This window comes from Mytilus trossulus, chromosome 10 (assembly GCF_036588685.1).
Source record: "Mytilus trossulus isolate FHL-02 chromosome 10, PNRI_Mtr1.1.1.hap1, whole genome shotgun sequence".
NCBI classification, from domain to species: domain Eukaryota; kingdom Metazoa; phylum Mollusca; class Bivalvia; order Mytilida; family Mytilidae; genus Mytilus; species Mytilus trossulus.
In genome coordinates, this window is record NC_086382.1 from 52,210,892 (window position 1) to 52,238,696 (window position 27,805).

The 27,805-nt window shown below is 31.8% G+C and overlaps 1 protein-coding gene across 1 annotated transcript; it reads right to left on the reverse strand.

The window, feature by feature from the left end:
* Positions 1-1,719: 1,719 nt before the first annotated feature.
* Positions 1,720-26,180, reverse strand: LOC134686327 (sodium- and chloride-dependent glycine transporter 1-like). Its single transcript, XM_063545999.1, has 13 exons — positions 25,829-26,180; positions 16,839-16,970; positions 15,610-15,946; positions 13,760-13,892; positions 12,057-12,191; positions 11,062-11,165; positions 10,200-10,324; positions 9,463-9,575; positions 8,801-8,929; positions 8,393-8,489; positions 3,228-3,328; positions 2,119-2,289; positions 1,720-1,882 (listed from the first exon to the last, which is right to left on the reverse strand). Exons 1-13 carry the CDS (start codon positions 26,007-26,009, stop codon positions 1,745-1,747), a joined length of 1,896 nt encoding a protein of 631 aa, XP_063402069.1. The 5' UTR covers positions 26,010-26,180; the 3' UTR covers positions 1,720-1,744.
* Between the last annotated feature and the right edge of the window lie 1,625 nt (positions 26,181-27,805).

Below are 27,805 nucleotides of genomic sequence, written 5' to 3' on the forward strand. Positions count from 1 at the left end.
AGTCTGATGATTTTGTAAAGAGTTAGGGTTCTTTGAATGAAAATTTACTAAGATAATCAGTTTTCCACACTTTTTTTGTTGGTTATTTTTAGAAGATAATAATTTGAAAACTAGTATATAGTTAAACCATGACTAGTAACAGATCTAATTTAAATTTTGTTCCAGTATGATGATTTTGTGCAGAGTTATGGTCCTAGGACTCGTATAATTCACTCAAATAATCAAGTTTTCAACACTTTTTTTAGTCATGCTTGAAGATATTGATTTGAAAATTGGTTTATAGTTTTATCATGACTAGTAACAGTTTTAATTTTGGTCCATTCTGAAGATTTTGTACAGAGTTATGTTCCTTGTTCATATAATTATGATAATATACAATTTCCTATATGACTTCCCTTTCATGAATGTGATCGACCTACCGAATTAGACTATTTACCGGATTTGTTATCACATAAGCAACACGACGGGTGCCACATGTGGAGCAGGATCTGCTTACCCTTCCGGAGCACCTGAGATCACCCCTAGTTTTTGGTGGGGTTCGTGTTGTTTATTCTTTAGTTTTCTGTGTTGTGTCACGTGTACTTTTGTTTGTCTGTTTGTCTTTTTCATTTTTAGCCATGGCGTTGTCCGTTTGTTTTAGAAGTGTGAGTTTGACTGTCCCTTTGGTATCTGTCGTCCCTCTTTTCCTACAATTTACAAGGACTTAAAAATAAAGATACTGTGTAAAGGATTTTCTTATTCATGTTTAGAAGATGGTTAAAGGCTTTTCTCCTATCATGTTTTTGGTCCTAATATTGTTTTCATATATTGATAAGATGACAGCAGGTTGTTGATCATCAACCTAATTGTCAAGCATGTGAGACATGCACAAATATCCAGATTTTTTTGTCAGACTGTGTTCCATTTGGTATTGTTCATACGTTGTGCATGGTTTATTAATTTATTTCTAAAAAAAGGTCAAGATCAACCTATTTGCCATTTGCTTGAATTACTATTTTATTGTTATTTTCACATTTAGAAAAACCGAAACCCCGAAAGTGTTAATTCCAAGTGAATCTTGGAATAAGAATAGGGAGTCTGCTTCATTGACATATCTTGATCTTTTCCCCGATAAATAACTGAGCTGGAATCTATGACAAACGGGATTATTTCAACTTTCTAATTGTCAACTTCCCAATCCTCAGCAGCATTGAGATTCATTTACAGTATAATATATGCTCCTTATACGATAACTGCTCCATCAATTACGAGGAAGACAGACTGACATTGCCACTTCATATTTTCGCGATAACCATCACAAATGCACGAAAAGATGTAACAAACTCACTCAACTCACTAGGTACATGTTTGGACAGTTTCAGATCTTTAGATGCCAAAATAGTCGTCTAGTTTGTAGTTTTACCGATTGTGTCATATTCTTGATTTTGACATTTTGACTGTCGATTCACATGGCGGGTGATACGTGCATAGCAGGATGGTTTCGTGCCACGCAATTATATAAGACAAATAATGACTCTTAAGACTTCATATAATAACATTTTTATTAAAATTAAAGCTAAAATGTAAAATTTATTAAAAATTACATAGATAACAGACATGACAGAGTTCATCTAACATTTCCTTACAAAATATCGCTTCTTAATAAATTCAACTAATTTCAAAACGTCATCGTTGTAACAATTCATGTATGTAAGATTTCTCAATGTTATAAGCAAATTCTAAATAAATCTATATAGTTCTATTTTTATCTTCCAAGTATATTTCGTCTGATTTTCCCTCCAACTGTTTTGTCAGTAATCACACGACGGTCTATATAGTATTTGGCTAAATCTTTATCAATAGGCATCCACTTATTGGTTGGTTTCAGTGCATTACGCATTTTCTGAAAAAAAAATATGACATTAGCTACTTTAACATTAACATTTTTGCAGAAACAGGCTTATTGAATTCTTAACGCAAACACAGGTATTACAGTTTTCCAAATCCTTAATTTGCAAGAAATATTTAGATATAAAAATATGAATACCGAAGTAATATCATACCCCATCTTCTAATTATATATTGTAATGTTGAAAATTGATATAATCTATATTTAAACAGCTAAGAAGTTTGGATTACCTCATAAAAGCCACATCCCTCAGCCTTCCGAATTTCTAAAAATGCTACAATAGGTATTGGAATGATAGGAATGATTGCTGTAATCATTCCAAATATATTAGCTGCAGCAGGATATGAGTAATTTCCATATGTAGGCAATGTATATGTTGTCACTATTATTATAAGTAATATCTGAAATAATAAAAACAAAATAATTTTCATTACAATTTCGAAAATATAAGTTCTTGGTGATAAATATAATTTTCTATGATATGTTCATAGTGAACTTGTCACATGCAATACATTCTTAATTCAGACTATGCGCTAACTCTGGTTATTTTTAAAGGCAGTTGCTTTTCCTGTACCAATGTCTCTTGCATGTTCTTATATAAAGTTTCTTTTGACAGCCAACAGTAACTGTGAAGATAATAACCTGGAGTAGTCCAAATAATTATGACGTCTGGCAAGGCTATATTTTTCTGGGACGCCTTTCTACGTAGCAAGTTTTTTTTTCTTTTCTGGAACGCCTTGCCAGACGTCATAATTATTTGGGCTACATCTGGAGGGCTAAGATAACATGTACTTATTTGTGCCTGCATCATATGCATCTGTCTGTTCAAAATTAGGATTATAATCAATAGTTGGTTGTCTAATGTCACATCTTTCAAAAAAACAAGTTTTTTTTGGTAGGAATTTGGTGTTGCTTGTAAGTAATTTTAACAGTTTCTCTTAAAGTTCAATAAAGTTCTAAATATGCTGGTATCTACTAATACACAGATGGAATCGTTAAACCGGACTTTTCATCCGCACTTAGTTGTTATAAGTAACAGAACTATATGGGACAGAAGTGAGAATTTCTTATTGTTAAAATTAGCTTTTTGCACCAATTCAATAAATGTATTTTTGTAAGCATGGTCTCCGAGTAGATTTTTTGCATTCTTTTGATTGTTTGCAACTTATGACTGATAAGAGTTAACAATATCTCTACGTCTCATTTGAAGAATGACTCATACTTATTGTTTTTTTTCTAAGAACGTACAATACCAATATATAAGATTATATAAAGTTGTTATACTGAATTTAAATCAAACTACAAATGAACTATATTTATGGCAAATAAAAACACTTACAAAAAGCACAGTTGGAGTGACAAAACACCATAATATCCTAATGATAACAGGAACAGGTCTTCCAATCATTTGTTCTATATCACGTGAGAAATTGTCAGCGCCTGTAAATACAATTATATAATTATATAACTTGCTGGTACCTGGTTAAAATATTTCATGATTTAGTTTGTAAACTAAGAAATTGTATTCGTATAAATCTTAAACAAATATTTGCGAAACAGCTCGCGTTCAGATCAGTTGAAACTTATATATTAATTTTGAAAAAAAAATGTCAATAATAATGAATTTAAAAAAAAATCAATTGAGATTGAAAAGAAATTGTTCAGAGGGTTACATTTACAATGCTGTTTTGGCCATTTTTATAGTATCGAAATATTGATAACAAGAATGGGATGCCCCACTCGCATTATCATTTTCTATGTTCAGTGGACCGTGAAATTGGGGTCAAAAGTCTAATTTGGCAATTAAATTTGAAAAATCATATCATAGGAAACATGTGTACAAAGTTTGAAGTTGATTGGACTTCAACTTCATCAAAAACTACCTTGACCAAAAACTTTAATCTGAAACTTGCACTATCATTTTCTATGTTCAGTGGACCGTAAAATTGGGGTCAAAAGTCTAATTTGGCAATTAAATTAGAAAGATCATATCATAGGGAACATGTGTACTAAGTTTGAAGTTGATTGGACTTCAACTTCAGCAAAAACTACCTTGACCAAAAACTTTAACCTGAATTTTGCACTATCATTTTCTATGTTCAGTGAACCATGGAATTGGGGTCAAAAGTCTAATTAGGCAATTAAATTAGAAAGATCATATCATAGGAAACATGTGTTCTAAGTTTGAAGTTGATTGGACTTCAACTTCATCAAAAACTACCTTGACCAAAAACTTTAATCTGAAACTTGCACTATCATTTTCTATGTTCAGTGGACCGTGAAATTGGGGTCAAAAGTCTAATTAGGCAATTAAATTAGAAAAATCATATCATAGGGAACATGTGTACTAAGTTTTAAGTTGATTGGACTTCAACTTCATCAAAAACTACCTTGACCAAAAACTTTAATCTGAAACTTGCACTATCATTTTCTATGTTCAGTGGACCGTGAAATTGGGGTCAAAAGTCTAATTAGACAATTAAATTAGAAAAATCATATCATAGGGAACATGTGTACTAAGTTTTAAGTTGATTGGACTTCAACATCATCAAAAACTACCTTGACCAAAAACTTTAACCTGAAACTTGCACTATCATTTTCTATGTTCAGTGGACCGTGAAATTGGGGTCAAAAGTCTAATTTGGCAATTAAATTAGAAAGATCATATCATTGGGAACATGTGTACTAAGTTTGAAGTTGATTGGACTTCAACTTCATCAAAAACTACCTTGACCAAAAACTTTAACCTGAATTTTGCACTATCATTTTCTATGTTCAGTGAACCATGGAATTGGGGTCAAAAGTCTAATTAGGCAATTAAATTAAAAAGATCATATCATAGGAAACATGTTTTCTAAGTTTGAAGTTGATTGGACTTCAACTTCATCAAAAACTACCTTGACCAAAAACTTTAATCTGAAACTTGCACTATCATTTTCTATGTTCAGTGGACCGTGAAATTGGGGTCAAAAGTCTAATTAGGCAATTAAATTAGAAAAATCATATCATAGGGAACATGTGTACTAAGTTTGAAGTTGATTGGACTTCAACTTCAGCAAAAACTACCTTGACCAAAAACTTTAACCTGAATTTTGCACTATCATTTTCTATGTTCAGTGAACCATGGAATTGGGGTCAAAAGTCTAATTAGGCAATTAAATTAGAAAGATCATATCATAGGAAACATGTGTTCTAAGTTTGAAGTTGATTGGACTTCAACTTCATCAAAAACTACCTTGACCAAAAACTTTAATCTGAAACTTGCACTATCATTTTCTATGTTCAGTGGACCGTGAAATTGGGGTCAAAAGTCTAATTAGGCAATTAAATTAGAAAAATCATATCATAGGGAACATGTGTACTAAGTTTTAAGTTGATTGGACTTCAACTTCATCAAAAACTACCTTGACCAAAAACTTTAATCTGAAACTTGCACTATCATTTTCTATGTTCAGTGGACCGTGAAATTGGGGTCAAAAGTCTAATTAGACAATTAAATTAGAAAAATCATATCATAGGGAACATGTGTACTAAGTTTTAAGTTGATTGGACTTCAACATCATCAAAAACTACCTTGACCAAAAACTTTAACCTGAAACTTGCACTATCATTTTCTATGTTCAGTGGACCGTGAAATTGGGGTCAAAAGTCTAATTTGGCAATTAAATTAGAAAGATCATATCATTGGGAACATGTGTACTAAGTTTGAAGTTGATTGGACTTCAACTTCATCAAAAACTACCTTGACCAAAAACTTTAACCTGAATTTTGCACTATCATTTTCTATGTTCAGTGAACCATGGAATTGGGGTCAAAAGTCTAATTAGGCAATTAAATTAAAAAGATCATATCATAGGAAACATGTTTTCTAAGTTTGAAGTTGATTGGACTTCAACTTCATCAAAAACTACCTTGACCAAAAACTTTAATCTGAAACTTGCACTATCATTTTCTATGTTCAGTGGACCGTGAAATTGGGGTCAAAAGTCTAATTAGGCAATTAAATTAGAAAAATCATATCATAGGGAACATGTGTACTAAGTTTGAAGTTGATTGGACTTCAACTTCATCAAAAACTACCTTGACCAAAAACTTTAACCTGAAACTTGCACTATCATTTTCTATGTTCAGTGGACCGTGAAATTGGGGTCAAAAGTCTAATTTGGTAATTAAATTAGAAAGATCATATCATAGGGAACATGTGAACTAAGTTTGAAGTTGATTGGACTTCAACATCATCAAAAACTACCTTGACCAAAAACTTTAACCTGAAACTTGCACTATCATTTTCTATGTTCAGTGGACCGTGTAAATTGGGGTCAAAAGTCTAATTTGGCAATTAGATTAGAAAGATCATATCATAGGGAACATGTGTACTAAGTTTGAAGTTGATTGGACTTCAACTTCATCAAAAACTACCTTGACCAAAAACTTTAACCTGAAACTTGCACTATCATTTTCTATGTTCAGTGGACCGTCAAATTGGGGTCAAAAGTCTAATTTGGCAATTAAATTTGAAAGATCATATCATAGGGAACATGTGTACTAAGTTTGAAGTTGATTGGACTTCAACTTCATCAAAAACTACCTTGACCAAAAACTTTAATCTGAAACTTGCACTATCATTTTCTATGTTCAGTGGACCGTGAAATTGGGGTCAAAAGTCTAATTAGGCAATTAAATTAGAAAAATCATATCATAGGGAACATGTGTACTAAGTTCGAAGTTGATTGGACTTCAACTTCATCAAAAACTACCTTGACCAAAAACTTTAACCTGAAACTTGCACTATCATTTTCTATGTTCAGTGGACCGTGAAATTGGGGTCAAAAGTCTAATTTGGCAATTAAATTAGAAAGATCATATCATAGGGAACATGTGTACTAAGTTTGAAGTTGATTGGACTTCAACTTCATCAAAAACTACCTTGACCAAAAACTTTAATCTGAAACTTGCACTATCATTTTCTATGTTCAGTGGACCGTGAAATTGGGGTCAAAAGTCTAATTAGGCAATTAAATTAGAAAAATCATATCATAGGGAACATGTGTACTAAGTTTGAAGTTGATTGGACTTCAACTTCATCAAAAACTACCTTGACCAAAAACTTTAACCTGAAACTTGCACTATCATTTTCTATGTTCAGTGGACCGTGAAATTGGGGTCAAAAGTCTAATTTGGTAATTAGATTAGAAAGATCATATCATAGGGAACATGTGAACTAAGTTTGAAGTTGATTGGACTTCAACATCATCAAAAACTACCTTGACCAAAAACTTTAACCTGAAACTTGCACTATCATTTTCTATGTTCAGTGGACCGTGAAATTGGGGTCAAAAGTCTAATTTGGCAATTAAATTAGAAAGATCATATCATAGGGAACATGTGTACTAAGTTTGAAGTTGATTGGACTTCAACTTCATCAAAAACTACCTTGACCAAAAAACTTTAACCTGAAACTTGCACTATCATTTTCTATGTTCAGTGGACCGTCAAATTGGGGTCAAAAGTCTAATTTGGCAATTGAATTTGAAAGATCATATCATAGGGAACATGTGTACTAAGTTTGAAGTTGATTGGACTTCAACTTCATCAAAAACTACCTTGACCAAAAACTTTAATCTGAAACTTGCACTATCATTTTCTATGTTCAGTGGACCGTGAAATTGGGGTCAAAAGTCTAATTAGGCAATTAAATTAGAAAAATCATATCATAGGGAACATGCGTACTAAGTTCGAAGTTGATTGGACTTCAACTTCATCAAAAACTACCTTGACCAAAAACTTTAACCTGAAACTTGCACTATCATTTTCTATGTTCAGTGGACCGTGAAATTGGGGTCAAAAGTCTAATTTGGTAATTAAATTAGAAAGATCATATCATAGGGAACATGTGAACTAAGTTTGAAGTTGATTGGACTTCAACATCATCAAAAACTACCTTGACCAAAAACTTTAACCTGAAACTTGCACTATCATTTTCTATGTTCAGTGGACCGTGAAATTGGGGTCAAAAGTCTAATTTGGCAATTAAATTAGAAAGATCATATCATAGGGAACATGTGTACTAAGTTTGAAGTTGATTGGACTTCAACTTCATCAAAAACTACCTTGACCAAAAACTTTAACCTGAACGAACGAACGGACGGAAGGACGGACGCACAGATCAGAAAACATAATGCCCCTCTATTATCGTAGGTGGGGCATAAAAATCGTAAAGTAATATTGGAAAGGTTGTTAAGACCCCGATATTATAACTACTGTGGATTCATTTCTTTTCTTGGATTGAGGAAACTTGCATGTTTGTATATATTGCAATTGATAATTTTGTAAAAGTCTGCTTGCAAGCCTATAATTAGTAATTGTTATTCGTTGGACAATTAATTTCATGGTTTATCTGTACTACTAAAATTTACAAAATTGTGTACCCAACGAACAATAATAAATCTACACTTATATCAATAATTATATATACTATAATGTATGATACTGTAAATTTCTTACCATATATCCAGCCAAATACTATACACTCTATTAATCCAAACAATGGAACTCCTGCTCCAGCAAACCAATCAAATAATTGGAAGAAGTATATACCACCCTTAGAAATAAAACAAATTTCTTATGGTTGTAAAACTAATTAAGTTTAAATAATTGTGATCAAAACGTACATAATTTCACAACCGTTATATTCATCTGAATTTTGTTGCAAGTAACTCTTTTGACCTTAACATTTGAGATATACAAATTACAATGATGCCATAATAAAATATCATATGCGAATGAATATCACGAGCATTATTATTTTCTTAACGTAATTTTAATGGTTTATTGATTTATAATTAAGCAATGAATTTTAACGTAATATAAGTTCTAATTAATTAAAAATGAATAGCATATAAGCGTACATACCTGAAAACAGAGAGGTAGACCTAGTAGAAAACCAGCAAACACTACCAATGCTGTAAACTGCATTCGATTTTGTCTGATTTTCCTGTAACTTCCAGTAAAAATAGCAATAACTGGTTCAACTGTACCAAACTGCAAAATTAGGTAATAGGTCAAAATCATTGTGATAATGTAAACAAATCTTATCTGAATAATTTAATCGTTATATTTCCCTGCGAAAGATTCCCTTGTGTGGGGGAGACACGGAAAGGGATTAGTAATTCGAGATAATTTAAAATAAAAAAAAAACTGACTATATAATTAAAAGGTCTTGTTTTGGTTTTAATGTTGTTTATGTCAAAGACTATTTTGTAATATTTAACATAAATTATTTCACCGCAATCCTTTTTTTTTAGACACATACATGTACATGTTGTATGTTACAATTGACTAGAGTAATTGTGCTGTTTGTCTTTGAGTTTTAAGCACATACATATACATATTTCAGGGTAAACAAATTACATGTTAAGCATTAATGCACATTTGTTTACGTCTAAAAAAAAAGAACCAGAAAACAGAATATTTCATTTGGATCAACACAAACGTCTGTCACAGAAGTATATAAAGGAATTAATCAACAGGATCAATGTTTCACATTTTTTTATTTCGTATTCTATTGTCCCTACCTGAGTGTCCAGTCCTAATGTCAAAACCATTACAAAAAACAACACTGCCCATAGATTTGGAAATGGGAGTGTTGAAACTGCTTCCGGATAAGCAATAAATACTAACCCTGGACCTGCGAATGAAATTAAGTGGGACATTTATTAGAATCAAAAATTAAAAAGGAACAGAATATTCAATGCTAATAATTATAAATGCATAAATTTGTATTCTTAAACATGTATCGTGTATACCAAAATGAATTTAAAAGGAAACAAACAGGACAGAAGTTTTGGTAAATTGCAGAGTCAAATTATTCTAAAATATTTATGGTGATAGGGCACCTATATTTTAATTCTATTTATAATATTTTGCTTGTTCACAAGGAGTGTTCATGCATATTTTTGTATGGATAACAAACAAACCTATGATTTAGAACGTCATATTCACGTGATGTGTACGAAAAACTCGCAAATTGCAACTGACGCCATTACAATTTTTGCGACGTCCGATATCAATCTATATTAAATATAACTATTTAAAACATTTATGATTTCGTCTTTTCGTACGACTGAGAACGAAAAATAGAATATTATAGATATGCAATATTGGACATTACAATTACTTCGATATCTTAATTGGTACTATGGACATTTACTTATTCACAAACAATACTTTCATCATCAAAAAGAAAGAGGCAAGTTCATTATTCTATGAACTTTCCTGAAAATTAAAAGATTGTTCCCTGAATTATAAATACCCGATTTGACGACTTCATCCACAGGTAGCCCACTAGTATGTGCCATGTATCCTATTATAGAAAATACCACAAATCCTACCATCACACTGGTAAACTCTCCCAATGTAACCAGTAGAATGGAATCCCTGTAAATATACCATAATTGTTCTAGATAGATAAAACCGGAATACAATATACGATTGGAGTGATCGGAAAGTGAGTTACTTCTTTGGGCATAGATTTTTTTTTAAATTTCAGCACTAAGATAGTTTCGTGTCCTTTGTTTGCGTTATGAAAACTGGTGAAACGATTAAATTACCCAAAAACCGATACGAAACTGTTTGTTTGTTTCTTTACTGAAATTTTTCTAATATTTTGTTTTTAATATCTCCGGCCATTCTGTGCTACTAAAATTCAATCTATTGTTTCCCGAGATTAAGTAGTGGAATTCTTTGTTAAAAAACATAAAAAAAATAAGTCTTATGTAAAAACGGTTATTAAAAGACTAAAACAATACATAAACGAAAACGAAGTCAAAACCTGTATTGTATGTATAGAAGTAATAAAAGATGCTATCAGATTTCAAACACACAGAGTGAGCAATTAATAAAACAACTGCTAACTTTTTCCAAGAAGTCTTCGTAATTACCCCGTGAAGTCTTAAGCTACAATTGGTGATAAATCCGAAATTTTCAAAATGTTTGTGTATGAGGGTTGCTTTATGGAGTTAACACGTAGACAGAAGCTTTCCTGGATGCGTCATTCGTTTAAATTAATGAAATAAGACAAACATAAATTTATATATGTGTCATAATCAGTGTTTTGTTGTTCTAATCAGAACTTTTTCGTTTTTCAATACTTTATCAGTTTTCTAAGAATTTACCTGAGACAATTATTTTTAAAGTTGTTGTAACTAGCCATGGTAATCAAAGGTCCCCAAGAGACACATGTAGAAAAGAACACTTGAACGGCTGCCTCAGCCCATACCTATAATAAGTTGAACAATATGCTCTTTGCTTTAAAAAATGTTAACTTTACGTTGTTAAAACATTAATAATAGTTATCAAAGGTACCATGATAATAATTTAGTACTCCAGACGCGTAATAAAGGACACATATTTTGATTTGAAAAAAATGGAATTTTTGAAATCATAGATGAACGTCTCTCTTTAACACATTTCTTTGTTTGGCTTACAAAGGAATATTCACAATCATTATAATAAATAAATAGACAGTTCATATATTTATCTAAATTTCATGATATGACACAGATTGCATTTGTAATTGTCCATTATTAAATTTAAGATAACAGTCAAAATTAATTTATTTAAGCATCAAATTTGTTTATACATATATGTCCATTTACAAATTCACATTCATCAGTGTCATTTTCAGAAGAAGCGTGAAATTTTTATACTAATGAAACACTGTGTCGATGTCTCCTTATGTTAATAGTATAAAAGTCACAAAGTAGTTATCTCTTGTAAATCTCTGCTTTCTTGACGGGTTTGGCTTGTATGACTTTTGATTATATTTAATCAGCTATTCAACGTTTGTATTATTATGATTTAAATTTTCCGACGTTTTGTACTCGAACTTGAGAGACATTTTTTGTCGAGTACCGTCATTCAATTGGAACTACTTAACATTATTTTTTTTCTAAATGTTGGAACAGAAATAGTTTTCAGAAAAGTCTGGTCGCCTTTGTGGACAGTTGTAAGTTTGGTCCCTGAAGTTGACAATCTTGGATTAGATAAAAAAAAAATTAATGGATATATCATGAAAACGATTGCATCGCGAAAATAAAAATTTAAAAAAATAATACACGTAGTACATATTCGAGTGGAGCTGTTAGCTGACCGTTTTAAACAAACTTACCTGAAAATTAAGTACTTGAGAAAAGTTTGGTGTAATGTAATAGAGAATGCCCTCCGTTGCTCCAGGTAACGTTACACCCTTTATAAGCAATACCAGCAGTAGTATATATGGTAATGTAGCAGTCACATACACAGCCTGCAACATATCTATTTTATGAGTGAAGGTTTTGCAACACATTTAGCAACACTGGTGTATTAAAATAATTAATGTGTGAATTCAGAAGCATAGAATGACGATATTGAATAAAATACAATTACTATCAGATATATACAATCTACTTAAGAAGGAAGACGAAAAACGACTACCGACTACCGACAAAACCAAAATACACGTTAGGAAGAAGACATATGTATATTCAATTTGATGTATTACTGATTGCAAAAGTATGACTTATTCTAAATAATAACTTTACCTGTATTATGCACAACTTTTTGGAACCTTTTGTCCTCAATGCTTTTCAACTTTATACTTGTTTTAGCTTTCGAAATATTTTGATCTGAGCGTCAATGGTAAGTCTTGAGTAGACGAAACGCTCTCCTGGCGAATTAAATTGTAAACTTGGTACCTTTTTATCGCTATTATCCGTGTGTTTCTCTGTCCTAAATTCCCCCCCCCCCTTTTTTTTGTATTCTAGTCCTGCCATGTAATGTTGTCATTTTAATGTTATATTAAACATTGCCATAAAAGCGGGAGGTTTGAGCACACCGTTTTTCTTCTTTAAATGTCCGGTACCAAGTCAGGGAAATGGCCTTTATTATATTATATCATAGTTCGTTTCTGTGTGTGATACATTTTAGTGTTGTGTTTCTGTTGTGTCGTAGGTCTCCGCTTATATATGATGGATTTCCCTCAGTTTTAGTTTGTAATCCGATTTTGTTTTTTCTCAATCGATTTATGAATTTCAAACAGCGGTATTCTACCGTTCCCTTTTTTAACTACTGATTTCAGAAGGTATTCAACCTGAAACCTTGAAAAAGTGTATACATGCCGTTTTGTTTTTGTGTTTTGAAATATTTATTTGGTTTTGTAGTAATAAAGATTATAATGTTATAACACAATGTTGACTGTTTTATCATTTTTGACAATTTCACATATTATGTATGTTTGTTTTGTACACACATTGTTGTCAATATAATTGAATTCGATTCCACTGTCATACAAGTGAGAAGTTTAGCTAGATAGCTATTAAACCAGGTTTAATCAACATTTTTCTACACAAGGGAATGCCTGTACATAGTCAAGAATATGATAATTGATTTCCATTCGTGTGATGTGTTTGACCTTTTGATTTTACCTTTTTATTATGAATATTTCGTTTTGAATTTTCCCTGGCGTCCGGAATATTTGCTACCGAATACGGTTTAAACTAGTATTTTAGATGGTTACCATTATCAGAAAGGAATACTTCTCTGTACACTTTGATAATGAGAGTTACAAAGCACACTAACATACACTGCACATATAGTTGTAGATTATATTGAAAATATCTAATGCATGTGACACAACGACAAATTTCATAAATTACTGAAAAGTTTTGGTTTAAACTTTAAACAACGTGCAATGTATTACACTTATAGACATTTGACAAACTGTAGAAGTCTATTTATTCAGCCAAAATATTTATCAACACAATGTTACATTATTCTTTTCGCATATAACCATTTCATAATATCATTACAATTCTTAAGAATATTTATGTATACCTTTCCAACAGATTTTACTCCTTTCATTAGACAACAATAAACAATAATCCACGCTCCAATCAAACAAAAAAGAATTTTCAAGTTCAAACTTCCGATGTCTTCGATTCCTGATGATATGTTTAATACATTGTATCTACAATAACAAGCAAACTATATAACATATACATATCAGATCAAATGAAGCTCAGAACGTTTGATACACCTGGTCATGTGTGCATTCAAATGAAGCTCAGAACGTTTGATACACCTGGTCATGTGTGCATTCAAATGAAGCTCAGAACGTTTGATACACCTGGTCATGTGTGCATTCACATGAAGCTCAGAACGTTTGATACACCTGGTCATGTGTGCATTCAAATGAAGCTCAGAACGTTTGATACACCTGGTCATGTGTGCATTCAAATGAAGCTCAGAACGTTTGATACACCTGGTCATGTGTGCATTCAAATGAAGCTCAGAACGTTTGATACACCTGGTCATGTGTGCATTCAAATGAAGCTCAGAACGTTTGATACACCTGGTCATGTGTGCATTCAAATGAAGCTCAGAACGTTTGATACACCTGGTCATGTGTGCATTCAAATGAAATACTTTTATTGTTGTTTTGTTTCTTCTTCGCAGTTTCGATATCTTGGATCTAATAGGGAAGTTTTTCATACCGATAAGTCATGGAGCATTACTTCAATAAAACATTTACTGGTTAATAATAAAATACAAATATATTTTAGACATTGTTATGACACAACGTCATAAAACCTTCTCAACAAATTCAATAATAACAACGTATCAGTCTTGTAAAGTACTTTAACATGGATAAAAGGTTTAGATACTCAAGACATTTCAGCTCAATTTATATATCATTGCCAAGTTTAAACGAGTAGAAACCATGTCAGCGTTATTGAAATCTCAGTAACCATATCGATGATCACTATCAACATAAAGACGGTTATTTTGTTATCTTGCCTATTTATGTATTTAATAATTATTTCTACTGGTAATCTAGTAGTTCATGATTTAGTCATCATCAAAATAGACAATACTTCGGTAGTTGCATCAGTATACGGGACATTTAAATCTCTGTTTTTGTCCAGGGTTTGGCTTCACGAGTGAAAATCTTCGTTTTTCGGCCATTCAACCATTTGTCAACGTTTCGGTTTTGAATAAACTGTCAAATTTATGTTTGATTCGAGCATCAATAAAGAGACAATTGTTGAATTACGAATATAGTGCAGTATAAGTATATGTTTTGGATTTTGTACACATTGATATCGTAAGTTATCAGCCGCAAGTACAATGTGGACCCTTTTGAGTTTTGGTGATTGAGTGCAGAAAACTAGCAGAAGCTTTACATTGTTTTGAGCGGGTCAGCTTATACTTGACGATGTCTATAGGAAGAAAACCAGATTATCTGTTTATCGTATCATAACTGGTCTTTTTCACCTCACTAAGACAGTTCTACGCTTGACGAAAGGAGGCTTGATAACGTCTCCTCACACATTATGTCGACGTTGATAACTTCTCCTCAGACATCGTGCAGCCGCTGATAATTCTTACTGTCGTCTCAAAGCCGTGATACGAGAAATACAGAGCGACTTAGCAGTGTGATACATGCGTAGAAAGAACGAAACTTGGTTTTATTGTGTTTACTTTCATCAGTAGTTTTATTGACACACATTGACGTTTCTGAAAAATGCGTAAAAGTTCAATGTATAATTTTCACAAATTTGTTAATTCTTCAAAACAGTTTTGAAAATTTATACAACTTGAGCTAATGTTAATTAAAATATAACGAAAACGATTTGTATTACATGTTTTGACAGCAATAATCCTATTGAATAGATTTCACTTACTGCCAGAATTCTTCCTCACTGCTCATTGTTGTATTCAAATTCAATAATTGATGTACTTCATCTTTAGTTTGTAATTCCGTGGATGTATTCACTAAGTATTGTGTAACATTAGTCTGGCCATTCAATACATAAGAGCTTAACGATCTTAAAGTTGTTACATTGTTTCGAAGACTATCTGCATCTGAAAGGCATTTCTCTGTATTCCACCAATTAGAACAACTTGACCACGGTAAAGGTGATAGAAATGAATTCCCAATAAAGTAAATTGACCACGTGACAACCATGATGTAATAAACACAACACATTCCATTGACCAACACCATTCCAAATCCAACCCCTGTAAATGAATATAAACAAAGAATTTGAAATATTACACATTGAAAACAAACACATGTTTTTGTTTGCACCTGTCCTAAGTCAGGAATCTGATGTACAGTAGTTGTCGTTTGTTTATGTAATATATACGTGTTTCTCGTTTCTCGTTTTGTTTATATAGATTAGACCGTTGGTTTTCCCGTTTGAATGGTTTTACACTAGTAATTTTGGGGCCCTTTATAGCTTGTTGTTCGGTGTGAGCCAAGGCTACGTGTTGAAGGCCGTACTTTAACCTATAATGGTTTACTTTTTAAATTGTTACTTGGATGGAGAGTTGTCTCATTGGCACTCACACCACATCTTCCTTTATCTACATATTGAAAATTCTGTTTTTCAATGTAATTTAAAAAATCAGAAACTTGTTTTTTCATTTGTATTATAAAACATTATTCTTTTGTGTATTCTTTGAACATATTTGAACATCTCATCCTTAATCATTTTAACTTTATAAATACATCACACAGGGATGATACCCGGGTATATTTTATATAAAAAAGTGATAACTATTCATTGATGAATGACATATATAATATTATCTTTGTGTCGTGTCACCATATGGATTTTGTACAATTGTTCTATATATTTATTTCAGAAGTGTTTTGTTTCGAGTTAATTCGTTATTACTGTAAAATCATCTTCTGAACTGAATTGTGCGTTGTTTTTCGTTTGTCGTTTAGGTAAAGTAGAAAACAGATATATTGCAACATGCTCTCTAAAGCATTTGAGTTTGTTTCCCCAGTATATCAGTTCTTTGCATGGCTACAACTGCATTATATTGCATGTATAGATATAGCATTCGCAAACTTCGAAGCACAATATAAAGAAACGTTTATACTTTTAACGTGTTACTATACCTTTAAACAGTGGGCATGCCTCCCAACAGTGAATGGTACTTCTGCCTGTAAACTGTCCCAGAGAAAGTTCCAGGAAAAATATTGGAAAGGCAACAAATATGATGCATACAACAAACGGTATCAAAAAAGCTCCTACAAAAGAGTCGAACAGTTTACTCAAAAAGTTTATTTAAAACTTAAATGTTTTAGAGCGATTGGAACAATGTTAGTATCATCGACCCAAAGCAAATTATTTCTTTCCATTATTATAACAATTTTTAAAATGTTCGTATAATATTTTACTTCTTGAAGAAAAGAATTAATTACTTAATGACAGAAAAAAGTAGTTTTACCGATTGCTCTATGCAAATGAATATTATGAGTAACATAGTGTGTTTGTGAACTTACACAATATAAATGGGGGTCAGTAAATTCCATATGGGGTGAGAGCGATTACTGTGTAACGAATTTATCTTACTGACTATCTTAGAAAGTGGTATTAAGAATTTTGATTTAGGTCTGGCGCAAACCTTCAGAAAGGGGGAGGATGACCACTTGTTCTAAAACAAACGTGATGTGGAAGAATCTAGGTCTGAGGCAAACTTGACGAAAAAAACCAACTAGGTCTAGGACAAACATGATGAGGGTAAAACAATGTGTAGAGCAAATCAGATGTTAAATCTTGTTTGTAGCAAACCTGATGAGAGTAAATCTAGGTCAGAAGGAAATTTTACTGAAATAGTCAATTGTTGTATAGGAACAATAGGTTCAAAAGGTAAAAGCATTTGAAAATCTTAGAGGTATGCAAATAACATTTGAAAACAAAAAAAAAGAAATATAAACATAGACAAATAGCGCCAAGAAGAGTACGTTTTGGAGTTTTAGTTTAATAGTGGTGTTTGTCAAGGTATAATTGATCAAATTAAATATGTAGTATTCATTTGAGTTTGATTTATTGTTTGTAATATGCCATATATATACACTGATGAGCTGTAAGGCTCAAAGTTAATAAAGAATTTGATTATTTTTTTTCAAATGTTTGAAAAACTTTAATCGCATAATCTAAAAGTTCTCTAACACAAAGAAGACAGGCGCATGATTTGTGGACTCATCTCCTACTTTTCCACATAACTTGATACGTATGTATCTAGAAAACCGGAAGTAAATATCTCCAAAATGTTTAAAGTTTGTTTAAATGTTACAGAAATCCGTATCCCGTTGTTAGATTGTTTACTTTGTGTGAAATTTTCAAATTGTTTGTATGTACATTGAACGACAAACATATGTGACGTATAGAATTTTCTGACGTCAGACACGCGAATGTGTTCTGTTAAATTGTTAACTTTTAAAATTGTAACACGATGATGACTGCTGTACCCATATTTTGACTATTTTATTTATTGTGTTCAGTTAACCCATCATTGTTAATATAACGGAATTTGATGAGACTGTCATCAAAGTGAGAGGGTTAGCTCTATAAAACATAGTTTAATCCACCATGTTCTACATTTGAAAATGCCTGTACCAAGTCAGGAATATGACAGTTCTTGTCCACTCGTTTTTGATGTGTTTTGTTATTTGATTTAGCTATGTGATTATGGACTTCCCAAATTGATTTTCCTCTGAGTTCAGTATTTTTATGATTTTACTTTTTACGCTTGCAACAGATCGGACAATATGTTATAGAAGTTTAAAAAAAGAAATGAAGCAAAGCAAAGTGTTATTCGCTCATTCTGTCTTCTAATAGTCATGGTTCTATTTCTCATAAATGAGTTTTTTTAGACTCAATCCACTCAGAATATTTCATTTTTGTAACATTTCACCTAAAAAGATAATACACAGAAGGTCAAAGGTGCATTTGTAGCCTCCTTAATACGTGTAATACCACCATTTCCCTAATAGTCTTTGTTAAATTGTGCACTTTAAAATCAAAAATAAAATGTGCAAAATTATCTTTGTTTCAAATAAAGAAATACTAGGCATGATTATAGTTTTATAATGTCCAGTACTATAGACAAAATTTCACATTATATTTCAGTGCATATACGAAATAAACTATCACTGGAAGGTATATACCAATCAAATTTTCATCCCTTTTTCCTGTGTTCAAGCTTTAGAACAAATAACATCAAGTTTCAAAAATATTCTATACACTCACCAAATATGAAGATCCTGGTGCTTTGAAACACTCAAGATATATGTATGCGACACAGACATGTTTTTCTGCAATGAAATATTTGCAAGAGATACCAAAGGGACAGTCAAACTCATAGATTGAAAATAAACTGACAACGCCATGGCTTGAGAAAAAATACAAACAGACAAATACTTTTACACACGACACAAAATAGAAAACAAAAGATTAAGGATTTATTTTCTACAACTGTCAAATTCAAGGGAATGTTTTTTCGACTCTTTTTCGTATGCATTGGATGTGATGTTCTATGTTTCGTGGTATTACACATAACAAAACCCAAGTACGCTAGCATAGGAACACAGTGAACGCATATATATAAGTTTGATGAGTCATACAAATCTAATCTTGAATTTCATCCAAATTCTCTTAATTTTCGGAACACGTTTTAGAAATTTATATGTGACGTCACTTTGGACGATGCATTGACTATGGCTGTGATTTTGTAATGTATTCGTTTTTTATTCTATAGCTAGTCACCACTTCAGTTTAATCATGTTCATCTATTATATAGTTATTTTACAAAATATACTGTTTGCAAAACTATGTATTTTCTTGATAATAATGATGTTTTTGTCCCAGACGGATAACCCTAGCCTCACAACTTTTTGGAACTGTTGGTCCTCGTCGATCTTCACGTTGGTAGTTGTTATGGTATTCAAACTTTTTACATCTTTTACATTTGTGTGGACGTAGCGCGTCTAGTGTATAAAAATATTTTTAACCTGTAACCTTTGGATGGCTTTTATTCGTTTGTTTCTCTGTCCTATATTTTCTCCCTTTTATTTGTTTATTTATTGTAACCCTGTAGTGTAACGTTGTCATTTTAATGTTATAATAAACACTGCCATTTAAGCGGGAGGCTTGGCATGCCACAAAACCAGGTTCAACCAACCATGTTTTCATAAATTGCCCTGTACCAAGTCATGAAAATGGCCAGTGTTACATTATAGTTCGTTTCTGTGTGTTTTACGGTTCTGTGTTGTATCTCTGTTGTGTCGAAGTTATCTTATATTTGATAAGTTTCCCTCAGTTTTAGTTTGTAACCCGGATTTGTTTTTTTCTCTATCGACTTATGAATTTTGAACAGCAAAAAACTACTGTTGCCTTTATAGACAAAGTGCATTACCAATGCGTCTTCTGCTACAGAAGCATCACACGACATGAGCATCTTTAATCAGTAGAAATATCTACAGCCCGAATAGGTCACAACGGTAAAATATATTTCGTATGGTGAATTTTAAACACTTTTTTGCTTACCAGAAATAATAAATCATATCTATCCCATCACTAGTTTCATTAATCTAAGAAAAACATTTTGTATATTGGTTAACTAAAACAGTAGTATCTGTTTTCTCCATATGCGCCAATATTGACATTTTATTGCGTTAATATTCTATTTTAGGAATACAGAGAATGATTTTGCATGACCACCTTCGAACGGAGTTTAATCAAGTATCGTCATTTTGATCATATAGTTTCATGATAACACTTGTACATTTGATTAAAACCTTATGCTCTCATATTGTTCCATTTCAGAAATGGTCTATCTTATGGAACATTATTACGCTTGACATATTTTATTTTTCAGAATGCATATACATTGTGTATATCATTATGTATACATATAATTGTACATATAACAAAATCTACATCATATAGAAGTACAACTATCGTATGTGTATTTGTTATTAATTGCTGTGGTCATTTTCGTGAAATCCTATAATTAATATTAATAACATGTAAACAACATAAAACATATAAATCATATTTTGTTTTGCTATATTTGGATTCATGCAATTTACCCCAAGCTCGGGACAGGACATTTTAAATAAATTTACGCGTTTATTATAAGAATTGGAAAATTTCTATTTTTGACATTTAAGAGATACCAGCCTGTCTGTTTACCTTTTCCTCGGCTTATGACATTGTTGGTTCTAACTGGTAATATTGTCCATATTTTTTCTATTGAAAATCATACACTAATTTGAAAAGAAAATAATGTTTATCTTCATCAAACATCGCCACCCTTCGTGCATTTGACTACTTTTGCATTATGTATGGATAATTTTATAAGAATAAAAGCAGGTAAAGGGTTTAGTCAAACAGATAACATGATCAAAAGACATTTAAATGTCAGCAAAGTCTTCGTCGATATAACAGGCCTACATACAATATGTCAAACCATCACGTGTCCCGTGTCAAGAAAAGAAGTGTGTTAATTAAAGAGAAAAATAAACTGATTTGCAACTTATACAAGAAAATGCGACAGGGGTTAACGTAATGTTTGAGGCCTCAATTTTTTTTAACGATCATTAATTAAACAAAACGTACATAACTGAATCGTTTATTTGTGAACCGTGTCTAACGTGACGTTTTTGATTTTAACGATTGTAATCTATGCATTACTGGTAAATAATTAAACCAGCGATACCATTACCATAAATTACTTAAAATCTGTACTAATATTTTCCATAGATATAAAGATTTTGTTTGGAGTTTGGTTGTACATCCTCATTTTTACGGAAATGTTGTTAACCATGCCCGGAAATTTAGAAATGATCCTTGTAAACTTATCGCTCCTTTACATAAATTTATTTCAAAAGGTTACCAATTCAACAGAATAATAAGATCATTGAATATTGTTTTTATTGGAATAAATATTGATTGTGTTATCAGTAAATTAAAAGTAAACTAAATATTACCAGTATGTTATATACATATAAACATTCATGGATCTAAAATCTGTCTTGGCATTGCGCAAGGTCATGTTTTTTTCTCTGACTGTTAATGGCGTCTCTATACTAAATCCATTGGATGTTGGATGTGTACGGATTGACAATTTAGTCTTAGATACATGACTTTTTCATTAGTTGTTAGTGGCTTTGAACTAGCTGCCATTCAACTGCGAGTACTCTCAGAGCTATTCCTATTATCTTTTTGTTGTTGGGATATACAAGTTCCCCACCATTTTCACTTGTATTTCTGTCCATCTGATGAGTTAAGCCTTTTTCAACTAAAAAATTATAGTTCGTTCTTATGTTGTACTGTCATAACACTGTCCCAGAACGGATGCAAATTACAAATCGGAGAGTATGCACAGCTACTGCGAGCTAGTTCAATGTCAACAACAACTAATAAAAATATTTTTCCCCGGCTTAGTATATTTCAAGGATTTTAATTTGTTAACCCACGTCGTTATGAAACTGATAGCCCTTTGTTGTTGCTAACACATATACCCGGACGTTGCTATCAATTACACCCGGGAACCTTACGCGCGTTTTCCTTAGTTCCATGGTTGTTCCTTGTGAAATAACGATTTCTGTAGATTAACTATGTTGATCATTTGCAATGATCTTAGTAAAGACATCACTTGGCTGCCACATTGTCAATAGTCTATGATCCAATATTCAATACGCAGCCTTCCGGTTCACCATGATTTTAGGGTATTTTGTCAGTGAATGAGACTACTGACTTAAACCACATTGACGTCACATCGTCTATGATGTAACTCTCAGAACACTGAGCGCCAAATTTGACCCATTCCATATTATCTGTCTCTAAATTAAATGCGTCTTATATTTGACTACCTGTTGGGTTCTGCCACAGGTAGTAAAAAGTTTTTTTTTTAAATCCTTAGTTTTAAATTTTTCGATAAAACTAGTTTTTTTCTTATCCCAGGAATAGATTACCTTAGCCGTATTTGACACAACTTTTTTACGAATTTTGGGTACTCAATACTATTTAACTTTGTACTTGTTTGGCTTTATAACTATTTTGATCTGAGCGTCGCTGATTAGTCTTATGTAGAGGAAACGCGCGTCTGGCGTAAAAAAATATATTGCTGGTACCTTTGATGACTATTATCTCAAACTACCTTTGAGATTTATGACTACAGAACAGCGGTATAATACTGTTGAATTTTGTCATTGAAGAAAACCGTACGGTGCCCTAAAGTTATACATTTCAATTATTTTGGTTTATTTAAAATAGCTGATTCATTGCTAATCATTCCACATCTCCTTATTTTGTATTGTGCATTAGCATTCATAATTTGATCTTATCATGAGGTAGTCATATACCAAACGACTTATATAAACAATTATAATTAATTCAAGTCAGGAATATGACAGTTATTTTCCATTCATTTGAACTGTTGGAGCTTTGGACTTTGTCATTTGATAAAAGATTTTCCAGGTTGAATGTTTTTACTCGGAGTCAAGTATTTTTGTGATATTTCTTTTTCCTTTATTTAGTATATAGTATTAATTTGTATTGTAACAGACAATATGAAATTTCCCTAGTGCGACAATTAAAAAAACATGAAGTATTTAAGAATAGAATACTTGTATAATAACTTATCGAATACAGAAATATGCAAAAAAAAAGATATCTGTCTATAGGACAACATGTACCGTTCGAAATACCACATATTCAAAACGAGACCACTGAACATCAATTATTGAACATAGATATTGAATCGTCAGTGGTCTCGTTCGAAAATACCACATACCGATGTTCAGTATTTTTTTTTTAACAAAATACCACATTTAGAAGTTCAATGGACTGTATATTTTGCAAAAACCTCTACTAATTGACAAATATTTTCAAAAGTTCACTTCACAATAAATGCATTTGTTGTTAGTTGATGTGGCCTAGCTTAGTTTTATCGTAAACTACCTCTTAAACAAAATTTGATACGAGACGGATACACTTAAAGGAAGGAGAACATAATGCGCTCTACAATCGCTAAAAGGTCAAATATGCGTTTACTTTTCGATTGCTTGAAGTATTCTAAAATTAAAGACATATTACCTTATTTTTACTAAAATATATTTTCGTGAATTAAACAACTTTCCGCAAAATATATTTTTGTATAGTTTTAGTATGTTGTTCATACATAGTAACAGACTTGTTTTTCAGAGAAAAACCTTGTGTTGCAATTAGTTGCAGGTTGTTCACTAAATTGACTAGACTAAAGGTTACATAACTCTCACTTGGTTCATAACGCCGATGTGTGAAATAGCATATTGTAATTAACTATTGAATGAAGAAGGGCATCTATTTTTGAAACTTATTAAAATCGGATGTGATATCGTTTTAACAATAATTATAATGTGTAAGAAAATTAAATTGTTGCAATAATATATGAAGTGACACTTCGATTATTTCAAGCATAATAATAAAGTGTGTCGAGAGTCCATTCGTTACACTTAATATTTTATAATCTATTTTTTATGTATGGCAATAAAAATACTATTAATTATGAGGGTGCCTTTTCTTGTGATAAAAGTATAACTCATGTTGAGGTTTGGTTTATGTGTTTTTAATTAATTTATTTCATTTAATCGATAACCGAATTTATGCATTCTAAATACAATCGCATAAAACAAATATCTCAGGATTTATAATCTTAAGTACTTTATACATGTTATACAGATATGTTTGTTTTTATTTGTAGGTAAGCGCGAACACAGATCAGTGTGGATGGTAATTCGTTTATTAGTGTTAGTACATTTCACAGTGTTTTCTCTACTGGTCACAAGTTGTGTCCCACCAAATTTGTTTGATCTCTTTGTATATTTTCTTCGTAGAGTCCTTTATGATACTGTACTTCACATTAGCAACCACTTTATTTCCTATGTATAAGACGAACTCCAAGAAAAATTCAAACAAAAAATCCCTTATCAAATGGCAAAATCAAAAGTTCAATTACTTCAAACAAATGGAAAACAAGTCATATTCCAGAACTGCTACAGGCATTTCCTTATTTAGGATATAGTGGATTAAAGAAGTAATATTGCTAGATCCCTCACTAGCATCAGAGTTGTTCAAAATTACATTATATTGGCAACAAAGTGTGAAAACAAACAATCAGATATAATCGGCGACAATGTCGAAAATTGGGGTACAGCATTGAGACGAGACAGCAGTAAACATTGTTTTATAATCTTGGTTACTATCACTTGAAGTGTATAATTAAACTCATCGTAGAAACAAGGACTAAATTTTGTATTTACGCCAGACGCGCGTTTCGTCTACAAAAGACTCATCGGTGACGCTCGCGAATCCAAAAAAAGTTTAAAGGCCAAATAAAGTACGAAGTTGAAGAGCATTGAGGACCAAAATTCCTAAAAGTTTTGCCAAATACTGCTAAGGTAATCTATGGCTGAGGTAGAAAAGCCTTAGTATTTCAAAACTTCTAAATTTTGTAAACAACGCATGAACATATACCACATCATTTTTTTCTGGAAAAAAATCAGAATAATCCTTTTTTGTAATGCTCACGATTTGAAAACTTTTACACAAGGTTAGATAGATATCGACATTTATGATGAAGAATATGGATATTTAGATTTGATACATTAAAGGGTTGTAATTGGGGGGGGGGGGGAGGGGGGGGGGGGGGGGGTACTTCTCTTGATAAATAACGGTAGAAATTCTTGCCAGTAATTTTTGGTGCATGACGATAAAATGTACACTTACTTTTATGTGATGAAATATCGACTGATTATGACAGATCACGATAATTTTATCCACAAAATACGATAACGATTATTGTTTGAAAAATCACGGTAAATTTTATAAATCATTTAAATATGAAAGAATGTCTTATTATTAATGGCATGTATACTCAAACTATGTCATTCGCAATTGATGTTGTCATTAGTAAAACGAGTTATGTGTTTTAATAATGAAAAAGAAATCTTTGACTAAAACGCGTGGTTGAATTACAATAAGTACTAACATTTTTACTATTCCAATATTCAAATTTTATCGACACACACTTTGAATAATTATAATATAAAATACTCACCTCCGCCATTTTTCATGCATAAATAAGGAAATCTCCATAGGTTTCCTAATCCAACAATATAGCCTAACAACGATAAAAATCCCTCAATTTTCTTCCCCCATACTTCTTTTTCCAAATCCTCAGTAGTTTCGCATGTATCTGAATCTACCTTAATTATTTCTTTTTCCGATGAATTAGACATGTTCTAATTCAGAAATGCAACTTCGACAAGTCTTTCTGAATCAGATGGATCCGTTACCTTTAAAGTTGCGATACGTATTTGAAATCTTGTATTTCTTTATTTGATTCTATATTCACATGTATGTCAACGTTAAGACTGCTAAATTGGTCACTAGTTTTTTCATGATACAGGTAAATGTATATTTCTACAATGTCCTTGAACGTGTATTATACATATTAATATAGTTTTGTCCTTATTTACGTACATAAATGAACTTTCTACGAGGAACAATGTGTACTAATAACCTTATTGATAATTCAAGAATACAAAGAGTGCATTTTGTTATTAAATATTTCATGCTTTCTCCCTTTTCATTTTTCTTCTTTTTTTTTTATAAAAGATGTGCTGTATCCATAAGTAGATTGTTGAATTTAATGTGAATAAGTGGGTATTATTGAAAATCGGTTAATCTTTCGCCAGATGTTTGCTAATAAAAAGGCATATCACAAAGAAAGTATTTGATTGTCCTTCAAATTTATTCGATTTCTAAGATACTAAATGAGGAACGAATAGTTTAGTAACATGTGTCCGTGGATGATTTATTCTTAATTTTTCTTAGACTGATACTACTCAACACTAAATCAAAGTCGATTGACATAGTTTTGTTTTCGGCGGGGATTGGTTGCAAATTATAATCTTTACAATAGATAACCAAAACAACTGTCTATGGATTATAGTTAACCTTATAGTAAAAAAAGGTGAAATAACTAAAATCAATCTAAACATTGAAATAAAATTAAAATTAATAAAGTATGTTGAATACATGTCGGGCACAATTCTCCCGCGTCATAAAAATAAGGAAACGAAATTGTGAACAAAATACCAGCAATTAACTTCATCAATCAAAGGTAAAATAATCTGAACCCCAGTATCAAAATGAAACAGCTGACACGCAAAAAATAATTTGACATTATATATTCATGAATATAGGAATGCAGCTCAATATATTTACATCAATCAGCGACTATCTCCAATTATGGGTACAAATGTTATATCTGATTTTTTTTAAACGTTTATACATTACCCTCTATCTAATTAATATGTACTATTGCCAGTCTTCTACACAGCTGATGAAACTGCCGACTAAGTGGAAAATTATCTAGATGTCAACTACTTCTGCTCAATATGCACTACCACTCTGGTAGATATGGATGGCAGAACAAGTGGTATATCAAAAACTGGCGTCGTTGTAGGTGATATTGCAACTGACCCTTCTTACTCGAGGTGTTATTACTTGACTGACTCTCAATTTCGCTTCCTGGTTAATATTCGTCTCCGAGTTCTGTGTCAAGATTGGTTTCTCCAACTCACTCCAAATTCTCAAGTATCTAATCCATATAAAGACCATCAGTGGGTTTATTAACGCTTTCGCTGTGGAAGGAGACAATAACATTTGGTATATGTTTACATTCATTCATATTTATCATTACTAACACACTCTGATTCCGATTCGTGAAGACCTAAAAAGTATACATGGCATTATCTCCTGCTTGAGAGCTTCAAGTCATTAATGTGACGTTTACCGTAAATTGAGAAATTTTGGCGGTTTTCTCTCGAAAGGCATGTATTCTAAATTTGTGTGAGTAATTTTGGTGCCTCGACACGATAATTTTGGAACAACAGTAGTGAGCAAGCCCATTCATATTTGCCTTAATTAACCCATTTATTGACAAAATATCTTTGAATTTGTCAAACTAGAAATTCGACAACCGCAGTACCAGACTGTGGTGAAGATTATGCAATGTTCTTAATTGTGT

Coding starts and splice junctions, on each gene's coding strand:
- LOC134686327 (XM_063545999.1), bottom strand. CDS start 26,009: ATGTCTAATTCATCGGAAAAAGAAATAATTAAGGTAGATTCAGATACA. Junction 13,893..15,609: donor AGTGAGGAAGAATTCTGGCA/GTAAGTGAAATC, acceptor TTGTTATTGTAG/ATACAATGTATTAAACATAT. Junction 10,325..11,061: donor TTTAAAAATAATTGTCTCAG/GTAAATTCTTAG, acceptor GTATATTTACAG/GGATTCCATTCTACTGGTTA.